Below are 20,944 nucleotides of genomic sequence, written 5' to 3'. Positions count from 1 at the left end.
GAGCGGCAGCCTGCGGGGCGAGGGACCCCCTTCGGCGAGCCCCGGTCACTGCCTGGGTTGTGCTCCGACCCTGTGGCCTCGCCACGTTCCTGCTGCTGGCGGGACGCCTGCTTGCTCGTGCTCAGCTGCCTGCCCACACCCATCCCAGCGTAGTGGGGAAGCCCCCGGGCGGGCACGCTGTCGGGGGGGTTGATGTCAAGCCTGCCCCCGGGGGACGCCTCGGGTATGGCTTTACCTTCCCGACGCCATTTCAGGTCCTGGCACTGGTGCGTAGGAGCAGGGAGACGAGGTGTTCACCCCACTAGCACTACACTAGGGTGCCTGTCCATGCCTACAAGGAGAGAGCTTGCCCCCTTCTGAAAGCCTGCACCCTTGTCTGCGAGGCAGCGATGGGTTTGCTGTATAGCACAGTCAAAACAGCCAGATCTACCATGTGAAGGGCTGCAGCTTGATCCTTCTGCGCAACAAACAGATTAAATGGGGGTAACCACGCTTCATTAAACCTGAGGCTTGGGCCCATGGGAAAGTTACCATGAGGTAACCTTAAGTGGAAGAAGTCGCTGCACAAGAGGTAGTCTGTGATGCCTGCCCACGTACGTGGTCCTGTGCTGTGCTAAAAGGTGGGCTGGTCAACGTCAAAGGTCCACAGGAGTCTAGTGATCCCTTCAGTCAGTATAGGTAACACCTGCCAGATTCTTTAGCCAACAACAGAAACAGGGAATGGTGTGATTAGCATCCTTTTGACACTCCAGCCTGGATAATCAGGTACCCGTTTACAGCTCAGTCAGCTAGGGGTGGCCTCTAGCACCATCGTCTTTGAAGCCACAGCAAGACAAGGTTCTTCGGGTAAATGTGGTATCATTTATGAGACCAACTAAATTGTTGGAAAAATGGTTCTTCGCAAGCTTTCAGGAAGGGTGTTTATACCTGATAGCTTGCAAAGAACCATTTTTTCCAATTTAGTTGGTCTAATAAAAGGTATCACATTCACCCAGAGAACCTTGTCTACCTATGTCCTTAGACCAACACTGCTACAACCCACACCCCCATGGCATAGCAAGACATTCTAGTTTGGTACCATCATACCCCGTTAGAGGGGGGTGCGTGTGTGCATGTGTGGGTGTCTAGCCCCCTTTTCTGTTTTTTTACTGCTTTTACACATTAGCAAGTGGAAGTAAAGAGAGCCTTCGATTATTACAAACTTCTAACACATTAAAGCAACAAACTGCCTTATCTCCACTAAGATTTATTTGATGTTAGTCACATCAGGCAACACCTGCTAAAAAGCACTTTTCCAGGTAAATTTATTAGGCTAGGAACCAGTCTAGTAGGAAATTATGAAATGGATGTACTCTCTCAACCACCTGTATTTCTCCAATGACATATTTTTCTTTTACATTGCAGGTGTTACGGATTTGTAAACTCTATGGATTTCCTGTGATACGAGATGATTCTGCATACCTTGGTCTTTAAAAAGTGACTGCTATACTTTTACCATTTTTTAAATAGGGAACAAAAAACTAACAGATATCTGCTCAATATCTCACATCCATGCAGTATAATCCTGCTATGCTTGTTATTTAAATATTTTAAGTACAAAACTTCTGAGATAACTTGTTGTATTAGGATTATTTTAGAGCTTTAAACAATAAAATAAAAATCCCATAAAATTCTTAAATATGAAAAGATTAAATAACTGTATAGGGAATTGAGAAATTAACAAATACCATGTGTAAAGGCAGCAAACGCTATTACTATAGTTCATTTGTCCTCTACATATGACATTCAGATGTCTTTTGTTGCCATCTTGGCAGAATAAAGAGATTTCTTGGCACAGGAGCAAAGAATTAACAAACCTTATTCATTTTAATGTGCATTATGTCATTCAGGCTTTGCATACTGAAATTATACTGCAGATCATTCTGAATGCTTGTACTAGCTCTGTATAAGAATGACAAACATATTATGTACCAAAACGAAACACATGGTTCTTTTTCTTCTCATTCATCGATTTACGCCAAATGTTTCCTCCCCCAGTCAATCTATGTATTGCATAAAAAACAAAGTGGTGTCGGAATAGCATATAGCCAGGATTTTGAAAATACTTTTTCATACCCTCCCAGCTAGCATGCTACATCAGGACAGGTACATCAGAAAACTGTTAAACAGTAATATCAACACTTTTGACAGCATAGTTACATGAAAATAGCATTATTAAGGTTGCAAAATTAATCCTAGAAAATCTTAATTCATCCCCTTATGTGTAGAAATGATGATGTAATTCTTAATTACATAATCATATACATTTCTTCCACACATCACCTGCCTCATTCAGTTAAAAAATGAATGATGTTCACTAAGTGGGCGTAGATCTCTAGTCAATAGATCTAGACTAATCAGTCTAGTCCATAGATTGATTTTATCTTCATATTTCAATGCATGGCTGTCATTTTGAATGAAATAGTTTGAATGTTTGTGATGGTTGCCCATTAGCCAGTTTCAGGAAGAAGATAAGATTTATCTCCTTATCTAGGTCATTGTTTTGGACTACGTGCAAAAGGTCCTGACTTTGTTTAAAGTCTTAACTTCTGAATTTTATCTTTAGAAGTCTTTTACGAAGAGCAAATATCCTGAGTTCCGAGAGATCAAACCCTAGAGCCTTTTGACCAGATTGGTAAGAAAAGGTCACTTGCAGTGGTATGGAAGTTCCCCAATGTAATTTAAAATGATTAACAAAAGAAACTAATTACTAAGCAAAAGAATCTGTTGAGTAAGATCTGAGCCCAAATTTGGGGGTAATGACAGGCTTGAGTAGGAGAGGCCCAAGACGGCAGCTCACTCAATAAAAACTGTAACTTACTGTCCCAATTTGGAGGTGACTATACTTGTAGAACAATGAAGGAAGAATCGCAAGTGTAGGCCGGATCAGATTGATCACCTGAACCACCCTCTCCGTGAACACAAATCTCTTAGTTCACGCTGAAGCTGCAGAGCGCCCGAAAGGGACTGAAAGAAGGGGACTTAGTCCTATCAGTATTGAGGCCAGCCTATTGAATTGTATTGCTGAGGCGAGCCCATTGAACCGTACTACTGAGGCCAACCCATTAAATTGTACTACTGAGGAATGAAACCATATTTTGGTATTTGGCTTCTCGGAATTCTAGGATTGTAAGTATATTATGAAAATAACAGTATTGATTCAAATCTAACTTTTAGTTGTAATTGTAGTTGTTTTTGTAATACTAATTCTTATAGCATTGTTTGGGAAGGAAGTGCATTCAGAGCATTGTTTCTGATATATGTAATTATTGTGTTCTTAATGTTTGTGGTGTTTCTTAAAGCTAAGCAGTGTTATATACATACCAAAGAATTTTAAAATAAAATTGTGTTGTATAAATTAAGTGTGTAATCATTGTGAAATCGTGCAATCAGCTAACTACTCCCCCAGCCAGTGCATCAAAATGAATCAGTAAATTGTGTGGGATTTTCTCTATTCCATAACCCACTAGAGACAGTGGCCTCTGGCATTATTTACTGGGCACTCTTTACACCAGGCTCTGAGAACAGAATCATGCATTTCCTGTTGTGCACTTTCTTGTACTGGACACTAAAGCATATCCTGAATCTCTGTATCCTACACTTGGTAGATGTTGCTTAGGATATGAACAAGGATTTGCCCAGAATGGCTACCTTGTTACATTTCTATAAATTAACTTTGTTATGAGGAGAGATTGTTGGCATGTTTTCTGGGGTTAAATAGGCCTGCTTTTTTATGATTTCAAACAGACTGCTTTTCCTATGATCCCTACCCTTTGAGCTGTCTGCCTCTGGTAGCTCAACTAGGAGTTAAAACTAGCATAATTCTGAATGTCAGTGAAGCATATACTGTATTTAGCCATTTTTGGAAAAATTAACTTTATGGCTAAATAACAAAGAAAGATTTCTCTGCCTCCCTGCCTGCTTCTGACATCTAGCACCTCCAAGGAAGAGGACAGCCTTATTTGCATATCAAAAAGCAACTCACACAAAAGGACTCTGACAGAGGAATATACATCCAGCCTCAACTGCCCCTGCTCAAAATGAAGTTTATTTTCTACCTAAAAGGACTTTTACAATCTTTGATTTTTCCTCAGCCTGAAGAAGGGTGCAAGTGCTACAAAGCTTGGAAAGAAAGAATATTTTTTGCTATTTTTAGTTGGCTTGATAAAAAGGTATCACATCTGAACCAAGAGTTTTAGAGTTTTGTATTTCTCTCGTGGAGCATAAAGGCATTCAAGGTGCATTCCCTGTAACAAAGTCTTAATTATTTTCATAACAAGCCTGTAAGATTAAAGGGCATTATTATCCCCATTTTACAGATGGGAAATTGCAGAACAAAGGTATCTACTAATTTTGGGTATTACATTTTTAGATGCTTAAGACCCGTTTTTGATTTTGTCTTTTTTTTCCTTTCAGAAAACCAAACAGGATGTAGCATTTAAAATGTTCAAAGTTCAAATGTAAGAAATGTTAAAATGTTCCCATCTCCTATTCACTTCAGTTGCAGGGGAGAACACTCAGCAAATTAAACCACAAGGTCTCTAGTTAACTGAAAAGTTTGCCTTAAGCAACTTGACTATCTTCACATAGGAACTGTGTTAAACATGACAGCACCATTTTTCTACTTGTATCCATGCTTCATTCTCACCTTCAAACTTCTGCAACATACAAAGTAGTTTCTTCACTATACAACCCTGATTCATCTGCAGAGGTGTCAACTATACACTTAATGGGACTGGAACATGAAAAAAAAATAACATGATAATACAATTAAGGACTGCATTGTGATACATAGGTACAAGGGAGGACAAGTAAGGGTGCACAAGCAATACTAATTCTGCCATTTGCAAGCTTTGGAGTGCTAGAACTTGCAACTTTAATAATGCTCTTTTTATGTAGCTTTTGTTCATGTGATTTCCTGGGTTTCAACAAAAAAAAATGAGAAAAATGGTAGTTTAATTCTGGCATCATACTAATTTCCCACGCCAGTCATCAACTAGAAAGGCCCTTTAAAGTTTAAATCTACCGTGCAGGCTTCTGCTACTTGATCTAGCAAGTAACTGATACAAGTAGTAGGACCATATGGACTGGGTTAGAACACTGCCAGTGGGATTCAGAAATATCTGCTGACAGTAGAAGAATGGCAAGTCTAAAGCAAGGGTTCCCAAACTGTCGTACACATACTGTTGGGGGTACACAATGCAACATCTCTGGGGGGTACACAGGAGAAATTGTGTAATGACTAATTTAATTTGTGTTACAATAATTGGCGTTTAAAGGGTTAAAATATAAAACATGAACTGGTAGTGATCTGCAGGCAGCTGGTAAATCTAGAAGTGGTATGCAATATGAAAAAGTTTGGGAACCTCTGGTCTAGATCTTGGGATCCATTCTGGCCTCTAGGACTCATGTACTCTAGTAGCCATAAATATTTCATTCAGGTTCATTCTTCCTAGATTTGACTCCTTTTACCCTGTTTTTTCTAACTTTTCCTTGTCAAGATCATTACTCTTCCCTATTCCCAATTTGTCATCCAAATCCCCAAATCCTTTCCACACGCTTATCATCCCAGCTGCAGTCACTTTGCCCTTCAAGTCCTAGTCTCCTCCTCCATTCATGGTAACCTTGCCCAGTTATTCCTAATTTACCTCCAATTTCTCATCCAATTTGTCTCACTCGGCCCCCCCATTTTGTTTTTTAGCCATCTTCTACCTATATTCTCTGTGTCCACTACCGCTGCCTTCCCCTGCTTCTGTCCTCATCTAATCTCACTTCCCTCTTCCTTTCTGCACATTAGGCCTGTCTTTCCTGCCAACTGATCTCCTTTTGACTACCTGTTAATCCTGCTTTCCTTGCCCTGATGGATAGTCTCCCCCAGTGATTCTTCACTCTGTCTCAACATAGCTATGCCCAGTCCTCCACTCCCTTTCCTTCATGTTCAATCACAATTTGCCTACTCAAACAGCCATGGCCTCCTCCCAACCCAACTCCCAGTTTTAGTTTCCATCTTCTCCCACATTTACCATCTTTCCTGCCAGATTTCTTGCCTTAGTCTACCACCTCTACCCTCTTCAGCAGGGCCTGTTCTTAGGCAACTTCCTTCTTTTGGACCTGGACCAATTAAGTCATTAAGGTACCTGGCAGACCTTACACTTAAAACATGATTAACCAGTTAGTCACATCTTAAATAGTAATCTAGCCACACCTTCAAGCAGTTAACCACACCATAAAATAGGGACTAAGCCACAAAGTTATTACACAAACTACCTGTAATAAATGTGGCTGGTTCCCACTGCACCTTAAATTGAACATGGTGATCAGCTGATTGGTGCTCCCAGCCTTAGGTGCCTGTTGGAGCCCTTTGCTCTGGTGCACTCCCATGGCTGGGAGTGTCACTCAGCTGACTGGTGCTCCCAGCCTTATGAATACTGGGCACCTAGCTACACTGGCAACCAAGGGGGAGGGAGGTGCACTTACACCCCACTGATTCCTGCTCCACCCAAAGTTTAAAAACAATTGCCTGGCACTGGCAGCAGCGTTGCTAATTGGCAGCGATGCCGGAGTCAATTGACTTCATGGCTAATTGTAATCTACTCCATCCCTTCTAAACTCTTAATTTCACAGGTGTTTACCGCCGTCTATTTACTGTAAATCTTGATGTTGCACTAACAGTTCTGCTGTCTGTTAGCTGCTACTGGTAATGAAGCTATTTTGCAGCCCTGAAGATTGTTTTTAACTAATTCCAATGAAGTTATATTTGTTTTTGCTTCAATCTTAAACAGAATAATACAGCCCTAGCCTTTTAGCGTATTAGCAAACATTCTAGGTTATTTTTAAGGGGAGAGATGTGTGTTATTTTTTTGTGTGATGAGGCATCACACCAGCTGCACCCCCCTTTTCAAAATCCTAGATCCACCTATGCTGAAAATAGGGCACAATTGGAACCTGACCCCTGATCCTACAATTGCGCCTCCTGCCATGCACGTGTGGAGGTCCCCAGGTCTGCTGGAGCTGGCAGGTACTGGAGCAGCCAGCAGAGCAGCCAGCTGGTTCCTGGGCTGCCACTGCCCTGCCCTGCCCACTCCCAAGGCTCTCCAAAGCCTGGGAGCGCCAGAGATTTTCAGAGACTATATACACCCACGCATATGCATGCATGTATCCATCCATCCTCTGGCCATTTTAGCTGAAATTCGTTCCCACCCACAAAAATCCAAAAACTCAGCAGCCCGTCTGAGGAAGACCACAGCCGCTGGGCAGCTGAGCAGAGCCGCACCGAGCTCCTCCCACGCTTTCTCTACAGCCATCTCTGTGATTACGCCCTGCTGCTCCCTCAGCAACACCCCGGTTGGGCATGCGCCAGAGTGCGGTGCTGCTGGCCCCGCCCCTCGCGGCACAATCACGACAGCGGGGGGAGGGGCTCCTGCCGTAAAGCGCGCGCTTACCCTTGGCGAAGGAGTAATGGCGGCCGCGTCGCGGGGCGGTCCGGGCGGCCCTGCCAAGGCATTGGAGTTGCTGCGGACGCTGCCCCGGGTCAACCTGGGCAACCTGCAACCCAACCCAGAAAATAAGCGCAAGGTGGGTGCCGCGGCGGCGCTGCCCGCCTGGCGCATGGCCGGCGGGTGGTGGGGCTCCCGGAGCCGGAGGCCCTGCTACAGCCGGGCCCGCGGGGTGTCACTGCCCCTGGCGGCCCCGTGGATGGGGCCAGCTCAAACCGACCAGCATTTGATCCCCATCGAAGCAGGTCGTGTGCACGGTGCGCCCCGGCGAGCTGCTGTCTGCCCCTCCCCAGAGAGGACCCTGTACAGGGCCGGGAACGGGCCTTAGCTCGCTCTGTGCCTTGTGCTGCAGGGGGCCTTGAGGTGGGGACGGCGGCCTTGTCAGTCTGTAGGATTCTGGGGCAAGGAGCTCCCCCATCCTCAAGACAAATGCAGTTTCCATTCTCAGTCTTCAAGACTGGTTGCACCTATATTGAGACAGAGAGAAAGCGGCCTGAGCGCTGACAGACTACAACAGGTTGGCAAGCTTTTAGCACTGTGGATTCTTATGGAAGTCTTGCTTTGAACTAGGTAACTTCCTGAGGTCCCATCTAACCCCAGGTTTCTAGGATTGTGCCAGTCCACTGTAGACATGCTCTTACCTGTGATATATGCACTGTAGTTGTTCCTCTGTAACGGCGAGGTTAATCTTGATCTCATGCTCAAATCCTTACAGGCAGATGTTGCAAGGATGGTAGCTTGGGACCTTTACATTTATCCTTTTAAGGTGTAGGAATAATGCATGCTCTTGCTTATGTCTGCAATGTTTTATTCTGTAACATTGAATAAATTGTAGTTTGTGACATGTGGTTGTTGCCATATCAGTATGTATTGAGGGTGTCTAACTTGTGAAAAACCTTGTATCTGTATCAGCAACCTTTTGATGCAGACTCTGTTCCAGTACACTTACTCACATGAGGGACTTGCAGCCTGCCTATGCTGTGCTCAGGAGTGGGGGGACAGGTGTTTAATTAGAGCAGTTCCCAGAAAGCTGCTCTAATTAAAACACCACATGATCACATCTGTTAAACCTCTGTGGATCTAAAAATGGCCGTGGGATGCTTGAGTTAAACCTCATTTGATGTGATGATGAGGTGACACTAGGCTGTTTTTAATTAGAACAGGAGGAGACTTGATTAATCAGCTTTACTGACTACCAAGCTACCATATGCTACACCAGGGTTGTACAGCCCTCAAAGAGCTTGGATCAGCAACATGCTGTGACATATGGGCCCACCTGTTTAAGGGGGTTCATTTTCAAGCCACCTGCTGCTGCCTTAGCCTTCCCTGCTTTGCCAGGAGCTGGGCTCTTATGCACCTTACAGCTCAGCTCACTATCGCTGCTGAATTAGCTGTTCTCCACTAGTATTGTCAAGCCTTTCGGCAGTGTTTTGATAAGCAGAGGCTGTATTTGGAGTGTATGGGAGACTAGTCCTTGTAAACAGTAGTTTTAAAAAGGAGGAAGCACGAACATTCATTTTATTAGTGATCCATGATTGCATATATTGTTACCAGGACTTTAATTCAGACAGCATGTATGTAACTTAAGAAAAAATGTCCTGCTTCAATAAAGTTAGTCAGATAGTTCCATTATGTTGTTAGGAGTAAGGCTGAGAACCAAGATTTTAGAACTTCTCGCCTCTTATTTGATAGTGAAATAGGATGAGATCTTTTCCCACTCAGCTTCAAATAGAATCCTTGTAAAGTTGTGGGGTGGGGGGGAAACAGAAAATTAGGGTTGGGAGGTATCTCAGGAGGTCATCTAGTCCAACCCCCTGCTCGGAACAGGAGCCCGCGCCCCCCTCCGCCCCCCCAAACTAGATCATCCCAGTCAAAGCTTTGTCTAACAGGGTCTTGAAAACCTCCAAAGATGGAGAGTTCCCATCCTCCCTGGGTAACTTGTTCCAGTATTCACCACCCTTCTAGTGAGAGAGTTTGTCCTAATATCCAACCTAAACCTCCCTTGTTGCAGCTTGAGACCATTGCTCCTTGTTCTGTCATCTGTCACTGCTGAGAATAGTCTAGCTCCATCCTCTTTGGAACCACCCTCCAGGTAGTTAAAGGCTGCTATCAGATCCCTTCTTAGTCTTCCCTTCAAAATAAATAAACCTAGTTCTCTCAGCCTCTTCTCAGAAGTCATGCACTCCAGCCCCCAAATCATTTTCATTGCCCTTTGCTGGGCTGTCTCCAAGTTGTCCACATCCTTTCTGTAGTGGGGGGCCCAAAACTGAACATAGTACTCCAGATGTGGCTTCACCAGTGCTGAATAGAGGGGAATAAGCACTTCCCTTGATCTGCTGGCAACTCTGCTACTAATGCAGCCCAGTATGCTGTTAGCCTTCTTGGTAACCAGTGTACATTGCTGACCTGTATTATTGTCTAATCTAACCCCCAGGTCCTTTTCAGCAAAGCTGCTGCTTAGCCAGTTAGTCCCCAGGGTGTAGCGGTGCATGGGATTTTTCTGCCCGAAGTGCAGGATTTTGCATTTGTCCTTGTTGAACCTCATGAGATTTTCTTTTGGCCCAATCCTCCAATTTGTCTAGGTCACTCTTTGAATCCTAGCCCTACCCTCCAGCTTATCTAATACACCCCCCCAGCTTGGTGTCACCTTCAAACTTGCTGAGGCTGCAATTCATCCTACCTTCCAGATCATTAATGAAGATACTGAACAAAACCCAAACCATCCCCAGGACCAACCCCTGGGGCACTCCACTTGATACCAGCTGTGAGCTAGACATTGAGCCATTGATGATAGCCTGACAATCCAGCCAGCTTTCTAGCCCCAATACAGTCCATTTGTGCAACCCATATTTCCTCAGTTTGCTTGTAAGAATGCTGTGGGAAATGGTATCAAAAGCCTTGCTAAAGTAGCAGTGTATTACATTTATTGGTCTCCCCACATCCACAGCCAGTCATCTCATCATAGAAGACAATCAGGTTGGTCAGGCATGACTTGCCCTTGGTGAATCTATGCTGACTGTTCCTAATCAATGTTGCCTTCTCCAAGTGCTTAGAAATGGATTCTTTGAGGACCTGCTCCATGATTTTTCCAGGGATGGAGGTGAGGCTGACTGGTCTGTAGTTCCTTCAGTCCTTCTTCTCTTTCTTAAAGATGGCACTGTATTTGCTCTTTTCCAGTCATCTGGGACCTCCCTTGATTGCCATGAATTTTCAGAGATAATGGCTAATGGCTCTGCAGTCGCATCAGCCAACTCCCTCAGCACCCTTGGATGCATTGCACCCATGGACTTGTACACATCCAGCTTTTCTAAATAGCCTGTTCTTTCACCACTAAGGGCTGCTCACTATCTCCCAAAACTGTGATGCCCAGTGCAGTAGTCTGGGAGCTGCCTTTGCCCATGAAGACTGAGGTAAAAATGGGATTTTTCCTCCTCATCTGTCAGTAGGTTGCCTCCCTTATTCAGTGAGGGACCCACACTATCCCTGATCTCCTTGTTGCTAGAGGTGCACCAGTTACATTGGTTCAATATTGGATTGGTACTGATATAAAGAAAACTGGTTGTATTGGATACGGCCCGATGGGGCTGATAATTTAGCCGATAAATGCCCATGCTGCACACTGCCGCAGCACAGCACTCAGGCAGCGAGGAGCAGAGCTGACTCTGCCGGTGCTGGGAGGAGGCTTCAGCCACCCCAGATTTCACTGCGGTTCCACTCCCAGCCCTGCACTGCTGCCTGCCAGCCAGCGCAGCCCTGGCTTTTCCCAGCCCTTGGGTGGAGGCAGGGCATTCAGCCAGGGCTGCACTGGGTGGCGGCATGGGGCTGGGAGTGGAGCTGCAGCAAAATCTGGGGTGTCTGCAGCCTCCTCCCAGTGCTGCCAGAGCATGATCCAAGCCCAGCCCCCAGTGGCAAGAGCCCTGCATACCTCTAGCTCCACCCCCAGCTGCCACCCACCCTGCACCACACAGATCTGGAGGTAGCCACCCCACCCTATAAGCACTCCTGGGGTGCAAGCAGCGGTGGGAGGTGCCCCCACCCCACAAGCCGTGCATTCGTCCTGCATCATCCCCCCCCCCCCCCCCCCCCCACCTGGGCTGGGCAGCACCTTCCCCCTCCCTCACCATGGGGGTGTTGATCTGCCCCTCAACACCCCTTCCCTCCCCCTTCCTTTTCCACTGCACCAGACTTACCACTTGATGGCAGCTGTATCAGATTGGTATTGGCTGATGTGTTGATTTCAATATTGGCTATTGGTATTTGCTTCCAAAATCTCTATCATTGTACCCCTAGAATCTCTGCTATTTCTGATGGCCTAATTGCCTTACAGTGAATCATCAGTAGGCTTGACAGGATTCAACTTTGGTATTATCTGTTAAAATTATAACAAAAAATTAATGTTTATTTTTAAGCTTTCATTTAGATTTTTTATCAGTTTTTAAGTTTTCAGGATTGTGTAAAACTAGGGTTGTGGGGAGCAGACAATTTATTAATGATAGTATACTACTATTATAGTACGATTTAGTGACCCACCATGACATGTATAACTACTGTAGGACTGCTGCCAGCTGAGTCGCAGAAGTGCCATTAGTCCTGGCTGTACTTGTTCATATCTCCGTTGTCTGCTTTATCACCTCCTCTTCCTTTATTCCCGGTCCCTTAAAGGTTCTGAGAGTTGTAGTCCGAACTACGGTCAGCATGGGTCTGTAGGACTACTCCCCCTGTCATCATACACTCCATCACATCAGCCATCATTTTTCTTGCGTTCCCTTTCTATAAATTTTGATTACCCCTGGAAATACATTTTGTCAGTCTGTGAGTGTGAGGTAAAATCGTTGTTTATCAATGTTTACTTTTTTTTTTTTTTAATTGAATCTTGCCAAGCCTAGTCATCGGTCAGTCTTATTTCTGTAAAATGTGTACTGTATATGCAGAATTGATGACCATCATGTAATTAACCAATGTATGTATTATTCCTTAGACAAAATGTAAACGTGGACGTCATGGAGGTAATAAGTGTGGTCGAGGCAACAAAGGATACGCACGAGGAGGAAATCGTCCCCGATTAGGCTTTGAGGGTGGCCAGACTCCATTTTATTTGGCTATTCCAAAATACGGGTATAATGAGGGACACAGGTAAATTCCTTTCCTAGGTTTATCTTGAGAAGTATCACTTGCATTTATAGCTCTTCACCTTGAGCGTGCAGTCAGCTTAATTTATGAAAACACTTTTAATGCATTAACTTCTCTTCTTTCTCCCCACTATTTACTCCTGGTCATGATACTTGGCACTCTACCTTCTCTTTCATATTTAACTGCCTCTTCCCTTTTGTTGTCTTGTCTTGTTTCTGCCCCACTGCACGTTTACTATGTTCTTTGTCACTTTTATCATTTTCACGTGCTTTTGTTGGGTTTAAGCCAAAATTTGTTGAAGTGGATGAAAGACTTTGCTCCAGGGAAGTTTGGATCAGACCTACTGTATTGAACATATCTACACATAGAGGATGTGTCTGTGCTTTCTCGGGAGCAAGCCTAGAAGTGTTTTTGAGAAATAAGTTCCATGTGCTCCATGAGACATAAGTCTGAAAACTGAGGTAAGATGCCTTGAGAGTGACCCTGTGTAGTTTGGCACACGTTCAAGAGAGATGGAACACAGTGTTAGGCTCTTGTGCATAATGATGCTCCAAAGTCAGCTACTCTGATTTGTTGGCTTGGGTGCACAAGAAACTTCCTTTGTGGTGCTTTCAGCTTTGCTCTGGAGATGCTACAGACCAGGGGTCAGCAACAATTTTGGGCAAAGTGCCAAAAACACCCACAACCTTGACTTGTAAAATGTTGGCATGCGAGGGTAGATGGTGGGGAAGCCATGAGGGGCCTGATCCTTGTTGTTGCTGCTCCAAAGCACTCGTGCCAAGCAAAATGCCTTCACATGCCATACTCCAGCATCCATGCCAGGAGTTACCTATGGCTGGTATAGATGTAGCCAGGAAATCTTGTAGTTTCTGTCTTTGCCACTTTGTACTGGTGTTCTCCCTTGGATTTTGCCAACCTGCTTAATGGCAGACCTGAAGGGCCTGAGTGAAGTGCCCCACTCTGTTTTCCCTCTCTACCTTTCTTGTGTCCTAGAGTCTGCTTGGCTCTGTAGCCACCTACCATTAGTATTTTTGTACCTCATTCATAGTGCATATTTTTGGAACATCTTCCCTCTGCTAGTGTAACTTTAATTTTCCACATTAAATATTTTCTCAAAAGTTATTTCAGCTACTGTTCTACACTCTTGTGATATCTGTTTCTCCTTTTGTCCCACTTTTTTTTAAACTGTGACAACAAAGTGTATATATTTCAGGTGCAAGATAACACCAATCATACTCTGTCTTAATTTCTTTTTAACTTGATGTGTGTGCGTGCATGTGTGTAACATCCACAACAGCTTCTTTCTTAATCTTTCTGCTTCTAACTTACAACTTGGGGCACTAAAGATTCCATCCCGTTCAGTGTGCATTACTTCCCCTGCCACATCCCTTCATTTACACACATTTAAAAGTGAATAAATGTCACTCTGTTTAATCACCTTTGGAATATTGTAGAATGCACCAAGACTACGAATTAATCATAGTAAGTTTGTGAAGGAATTTGTGATGTTTTACAAGCAAAAACATAAAAAGATATATATAACTTGTGTGGTGAAAGGCTTTTTCTCTTAACTCAAACTAGTCTATGAACTATCTTATACTTAAAAGCTGTCAGACTTTGCCAGAATATAGGGCACATGTAGATATGCTTGCACCACATCACTAGGCACTTTTAAAGGCACCTGGCATTGGTGCATGCATTTGTACAATGCAATGTGCGTCAGCGCTGAGAAAATGGCAGCGGCCGCGCTTTTGAACTAAAACATAACAAAGGTGTTTTACTTCAGAAGCACACCGCCACCATTTTGTCACTGCTGACACACATTTTGCTATTTATACAAATGTATGCAATGCAGCGCCGGGCATGTCAGCTCACGTGTGGAGCAGACACAGTTAATGAAGTCCTCTCAGGAGCGTTGGAGCAGACAAGTGTATGTGTATAAATGCCTACAGATGGTAACAACCCTTGTAGGCTGAAGGAGTATATTCTAACCACTTCTGCCAATATCCTAACCAAAAGAAGTGTATTGATACTTTACAAGGGTACTCTAAAATCTGTGTGGCATGCAGGAGATCAGGGAAGGGACAGGCAGCGCAACAGTAGATGTGCTCCAATTCCTGCTCCCTGCCCCAAGACGGGGCAAGGAGCAGAAAGCATAGTGGAAGACTGGGAGGAGGAAGAGGATTGTAGTGGCATTTGGTACGCAGGGCTAACTTGGCATGCCTGCCAAAAAAGTTGGCCCTCTCTGCTCCTTCATGCTCTGCTATCCACCTCTTCTAGGTTGGGTTGAATTTAGGTAATCATTTTATTTAGTTCCAAAACAGAAAAGCTTATATGCATTTAGGGTATTACAAGTATATATCAGCAAATGTATAATCAAATATCATAGGTTTTCTGTTTAACTTCTTTTAGCCTCAGTTTTTATATGTTTAAAAAAAATACTTCTAGAGCTTGAAAAGCTTACTTGTTGTTTGATAGGTGATGCCAGAGCTTACTAGCCAGGTGTCACCACACTTCTAACATAATAATTATGTTGGTTTTGGACATAACTTTCTATTATACCCAAAGAGCTAAAAAGATTATTTGAACTGCATGACTACATTATGTTCTCTTAAATCAAGTAAGGCTGTCACTACAACTTGCTCAGAGAATTATTTGAGTTGAGTGGTACTGATGAACTTCAAATGATTCAGCCAGCTTTCTATACTTTTTCTTTTGGGCCAGTGCCTGCTTTTTTCCCTATGATGGATCATGGTGGATGGCTTTGTGATGTTTTAAGAGGGTAGTGGGACAGAGGGGAGGTCCCTTCTTCCTGAATTGTCTTCAGTGTTGATATCATGCTTTTTTTTTTTTTTCCCTCTACCCCCCCACCCCCCTTTTACACATTTTTCATTACCTTTCTCCCTTATTTTTTGTGTTCTTCCCTCGCTCTTCACCCAGAAATCAATCGGTCTGTATGTTGGAAAGAGATCTTTTTCCTAATTTTTCTTGCAATGTTTTGCACGCCATGTATTTAGGTTTCATTCATATTTGTAATAATTAACAAATCATTAATATCTTATTACCTGCTGACTTTATACAAGACACCCACTCCCTAGGTTTCCCCCTCTACAATTCTGCTTGGGGAGTACAGGTTATTGGAATTCCAGTCAAGTCCATTGCCCTGAACAATGACTGGCAGTATCATCTTCATCATCAACTTTTTAGCAGATGTTGTTATAATCCTGAAACTGGCACTCCAGAATATTCTTTAGCAATTGTAAGCAAACTTTCTCTCTTCCATATGCCCCTTCCTTTTCTATCCACTTCAGTGAGGATGACTGGAATGAGGAACTTTAGGTGTCGTTCTCCTCCCTCCCTCCCTCCCCATTTCCTGGCTGCTGTGCATGAGCATTTCTCTTGATTTACACTTACCTCAATGTTCTTTGGTGTTGTGAAGGCATTATATGTGGTCTTTCATCCTTCTCTTGCATGTCCTGACCCATCTTCCTAGGGCTCAGCTCCAGTGCCTGCCCTCTTTTTTTTTTGTCATGCACAACCTCTCCAAATAGCAGAGAAAAATTAACCTGATTCCTTTTAGTTTCATTCTTCTTCCAGGATTCATGGCAGTAGCAGTGAGGTTCATAAGTACTCCATAAAAACACAGACACTGGAATTGAAAGTTGGAGATTTGTGTAGAAAGCATGGTGGTTTTAATGACCATCAGAGTTAAAACTATTGCAATAAAAAATAGTCGTCTGTATTCTGTGATTGTCTTGGATGCAGTTTAGAATACCACTCTTGAGATATGCCTCAAGCATGTTTGGGAGCAGTGGCAGGGGACATAACCTTGTGTTGCATTGTCAGGGTTGGAGTGGCAGTGGGTGTTTGGATTTTTGGGACAGTCTTGGGAGTTGTATGGAGCTGGTTCACAAAGAAAACCTTTGTTGTGTATGCATCTCCTGTTTCTCAAACTAGTAGTGTTCTGGGGATAAAACTACATGCTGTGTGATGCTCAGATTAAAAAAGAAAACCCATAAAAGAAGCCATGACATTTTTTTTCAGATGAGCAGGCACAAAAACCTGATCGCATTAAATGGTCTAAGATGTTTGGAGTAGGTTTGGATGCCATTGAGTCAGATGCTCAAATGTGTTGATAAGGCTGCTTAGAAAGACTGTTTGGAAAAGGCAGTTCTCTTAACGCTGTCTCAAACCAAGGGGTTTGCAAGTTAATTTATTCAGATTTGCACTTTGCCTGTGCCAAAACATCTACAGTTAGACTCCCTAGCAACTGATCAGTTTGTTCTTCATGAGATATGAGTCCAGTTATAGGAAGCCATCAACATACCTTGCTATATTAAAGGCAGGGAACAGAATGTACAGTGGAATATCCATGAGCAGAGCTCCTAGACACTATGATAATAGACTAGATACAAATAGGCCCCTATTGCTAAGTGTCCCTATTCTTTAAAATTTTTTGGAATGGCTAGGCAAAAAATGGGAATGATAAATTAGTGTATTATTTACCTCTTTATCATTTTATTACTACTCATTTATCTATTAAAGCTTGAGATTTGACTTGCATTGTGCTTATTAAAACATGTACCTTCACATCTAGACGCTGTGAATGTCTTTGCTTTTTTTTTTCAGTCTCAGGCGCCAGTATCATCCCCTCAGTCTGAGAAGGCTACAGTATCTTATTGACTTGGGTAGACTTGACCCCACACAGCCAATCGACTTGACGCAACTCACGAATTCCAGGGGTGTGACAATACAGCCACTCAAAAGGGATTATGGTGTCCAACTAGTGGAGGAGGTTGGTCTGAAATACTTAACTTAATTCTAGGCAGGGTAAGGTAAACCTGTTCTTTTTTGGGGAGGTGGTGGTGGATCCATCTCTCTGCTTCTTACAGTACTCCCCTTTACCTTCTGGAAGTACCATGCTTTTCCAAAAGATAATTTTGTTACCAGTGTGACACAAGTACAGTATTGTAATCTGGAAGCCACTAGAGGGCACTATGTATTCATGAAAAGCAGCACTGTTTGCAAAATACATTTTTTTTTCCCGTATTGGGAAAGCTAACGCACGCACATGAAGAGACTGACCAATTGCATTAGAACAAAGGAAGAGTATACTGAATTAACTGTAGGGAAATAATCTAAGTGACCAAATAAGAATAACTTGATTACACTTGGTGGTATACATAAATAATTTATGCTATTCTGGGGGGAGGAGCAAAATGTGTAATAGGAGTTACTGCAATCAAGGCAAGCAGAGACTAGTATGAATGAGAAATGAAGTTAAGGTAGAGATGTAACCCAATGTTATGGCAGTGGTAGCAGACAGGTGTTTCTTAAAAATAATTGTTAGGTATGAAGTAAATATTTAATTCAACAGTTTGAATTGATTGGTTGCTTTTTATCTAAATGTGCACTTTCATTGGGTAAAATCTTACTGTAAAGAGCAACTTGGCCTAGCATAAACTTCATAAGCTTAAGAGTTGTCTATAGTGGTTGTGAGAGCTGTTAGCTATTCATTAATGGTCTTGTATGGCTGAAGGCTAGGCCTGAAAGAAATGCACTTTGCTCATGACTTTTTTTTCTTTGTCTGTTGAGGTAAGGAGTGAAGACTGATTAAAGCAGATTGAACTATATAACGGGATATGGTAGAATTGTGATAAAACATTATCTTTGTAGGATATGTAAAGCTGGTTGTTAAATATTGCTTCCAAAATGTTCAGTTTAACTATAGCTAATTTAAACACATTTTGTTTTGAAACTTACAGGGGGCTGATATCTTTTCAGCAAAAGTAAATATTGAAGTGCAGATGGCATCTGAGTTAGTTGTTGCTGTAATTGAAAAAAATGGAGGGATTATTACAACAGCCTTCTATGATCAAAGGAGTCTGGGTAAGACTTGCCCTTCATCTTCCTACTTCCTTTTTTGGTGGGTGGAGGGAAAGGGTTAGAGGTAAGAGAGGTTTCTGTCATAGATCTCTTTCCAACAGTTTGAAAAAGAGAGACATTTTAAACATCCAGAGGAGCTCTGTTTATAGCAATGTAGTATAACAGAAATCTGCTAAAAAAAACCCCAAAAAACAACAGTCTTTCCGTAGGAGTAGTACGCATTCAGGCTTGCATATTTATTATTTTTCTTTTGGCTCTACCTGTGCCAGTGATGCTGTCTAAATCCCTCATTTAGGAGGTTGTCAGATTTGTAGGTTTGGAGCCCCAAGTGGTTGTTCTTGAATGGAAAATTACCTTGCTTGGCTCTTCAGAAACTTTACAGTTGTACTTGATGAAACATTCTACAAGAGGGGGAAAGTTAGTCATAGTGGAAAAGAACAGATTTTGTATGGTAGATGGTTTTTTTTAGATTAAATTGAGTACACTTTTGCCCCCCCCAAAAAAAATTCTATTTTTTTCATTAAAACGGGGTGCCATTTTTAGCAAAAAAAAAAAAAGCAAATTCCAACTGAAATGTGCACTTGAAACACTTTAATCATCTAGTTCTTGTCAAGAACAGATACTTCATTTTGTTAGAAGAGTAACATTAGAGGAGGTCAGACCTCCCCCGTACCCAAAACAAAACGGCTGTTGATTTCTTATAAAAGTCCTTACTGAAGTGCTTGACTTGGGTTGGGTTCATGTTCTGCCTAGTGTTCACATGCACATTCTCACTGGAGTTAATGAAGGTTGCATGCATGGACAAACAATCAGTGGATATATCCTTATTGAGCAAATTCTTTGTTCTGTCTTGTCTTTCTAAGTCAGCACAAAAAAAATAATCCTGAACAGTAGTTAAACTAAGGAATGTTGTTTTCCTAGTGTGCTACAGTCTTAAAGATGTTCTCCATAAGTTAGGCAAAAGCCCTCTGCTTTTAAGGGTTGCCCTTTACACATACTACTTGGGGCACTAACTTTGAAAGATTTATAAGAATTGGCCAATAGTAGTCCTAAGTGACAAGCAAGTCTTCTGAAGATCACCATGCAGTTGCTGTTTAATTTTACTTTGCCATATCTTTTCCAGTGTAGACATTGCAAATAAGTTTGAAATGGGTACTTAAGATTGTCAGAAGCTTGTTGGGTAGCTCAGTTTTCCTTTTTAAACATAAATTTTAGTTCGGTTAAAAACAGACAAGGATCTTTGGGGAAATCTGATATCTTTTTATTAGACCAATTTGTGCAAACTTACTGATGTCTGGTGTATCAAAAAATATTCTTCTTTTATTTCCTTATGCAAAATACCTTCGTGACTAGGGAATAGATATTTGTAGTGGCAGAATATTATCTAATGTTTTTAACCCTCATTATGAAACACTGTAGCTAATTCTCAATCTCTCTTCCACCTTTTGCTTGTCCACAGATATAGTGTGCAAGCCAGTACCATTTTTTCTGCGTGGTCAGCCTATTCCAAAGCGCATGCTTCCACCTGAAGATCTAGTTCGTTATTACACAGATCCCAAGAATCGTGGGTATTTGGCAGATCCATCAAAGGTTCTAGAAGCCAGGCTTGAACTTGGCAAGAAATATGGTTATGTTTTACCAGACATGACAAAAGATGAACTCTTCCAAATGCTAAGTACACGCAAGGATCCTAGACAGATTTTCTTTGGTCTTGCTCCAGGTTGGGTGGTGAACATGAGTGAAAAGAAAATCCTTAAACCAGTAGATGAGAGGTTGCTAAAATACTATAGCTCATGAAGTCTGGATTCGGAGACAACTGCAGGTGTACAGGAAACATCTGGCAGTGAAATAATGGATTAGAAATGGGACTTGTTTACTAGTACATTTTATTGTACTAGTCAAAGTATTATTATAAATTCATGATTGTATAATGATACAGGTACATCTTCATTTTTTTCTTTATTGTCATTAATATGGCGTAGTGAGAAATTCCAACTTTAGAAATGCTGTAAAATCTGATATGAATAAAATACATGTTCAGACACACTTCTTTTGCTATGATTTGCCACTTGGCTCCTTAATCGGTGATCTGATGCAGAATTTAATTAGAAAATGCTATCCAAAGGAATAGTTTACATATTCTGTTTTTATTTGTTCTTTTAATTCTAACCATCAACCATGGCTTCCAATTTAAATGAAAGTAAAAATTATGTAAAAAGTATCTTGCAGTGAGAAGCTAATTTAATATTGTAATACTGTTTTAATGTGTTGTACAAATTGGGATTTTTAACACCACCTATGAAAGAGGTAAGTAGTATTTTAATTTCACCAGCTGTAAAGGGTGAAGGGGGGCTGGAGAGAAACACAAAGTTAATTTTCTCAAGGCTATTGTA

General features: G+C 42.3%; 1 protein-coding gene across 2 annotated transcripts; it reads left to right on the top strand.

Moving 5' to 3' along the window:
- The first annotated feature begins 7,461 nt into the window (after window positions 1–7,461).
- Window positions 7,462–20,597, top strand: MRPL15 (mitochondrial ribosomal protein L15). Of its 2 annotated transcripts, none has more exons than XM_006259941.4 (5): window positions 7,462–7,614; window positions 12,514–12,668; window positions 17,295–17,460; window positions 18,431–18,554; window positions 20,011–20,597. In XM_006259941.4, the coding sequence occupies exons 1-5, from the start codon at window positions 7,498–7,500 to the stop codon at window positions 20,346–20,348; spliced, it is 900 nt and encodes a 299-aa protein (XP_006260003.1). In that variant the 5' UTR covers window positions 7,462–7,497; the 3' UTR covers window positions 20,349–20,597. The 2 variants fall into 2 exon arrangements, with proteins under 2 accessions (XP_006260003.1, XP_059580077.1); XM_059724094.1 differs by lacking the exon at window positions 7,462–7,614 and adding an exon at window positions 10,783–10,945.
- Window positions 20,598–20,944: the final 347 nt, after the last annotated feature.

Source organism: Alligator mississippiensis, chromosome 3 (assembly GCF_030867095.1).
Source record: "Alligator mississippiensis isolate rAllMis1 chromosome 3, rAllMis1, whole genome shotgun sequence".
NCBI lineage: Eukaryota > Metazoa > Chordata > Crocodylia > Alligatoridae > Alligator > Alligator mississippiensis.
The sequence above is the reverse complement of the archived record's forward strand: the minus strand, read 5'-3'. Positions and strand labels throughout refer to the sequence as shown.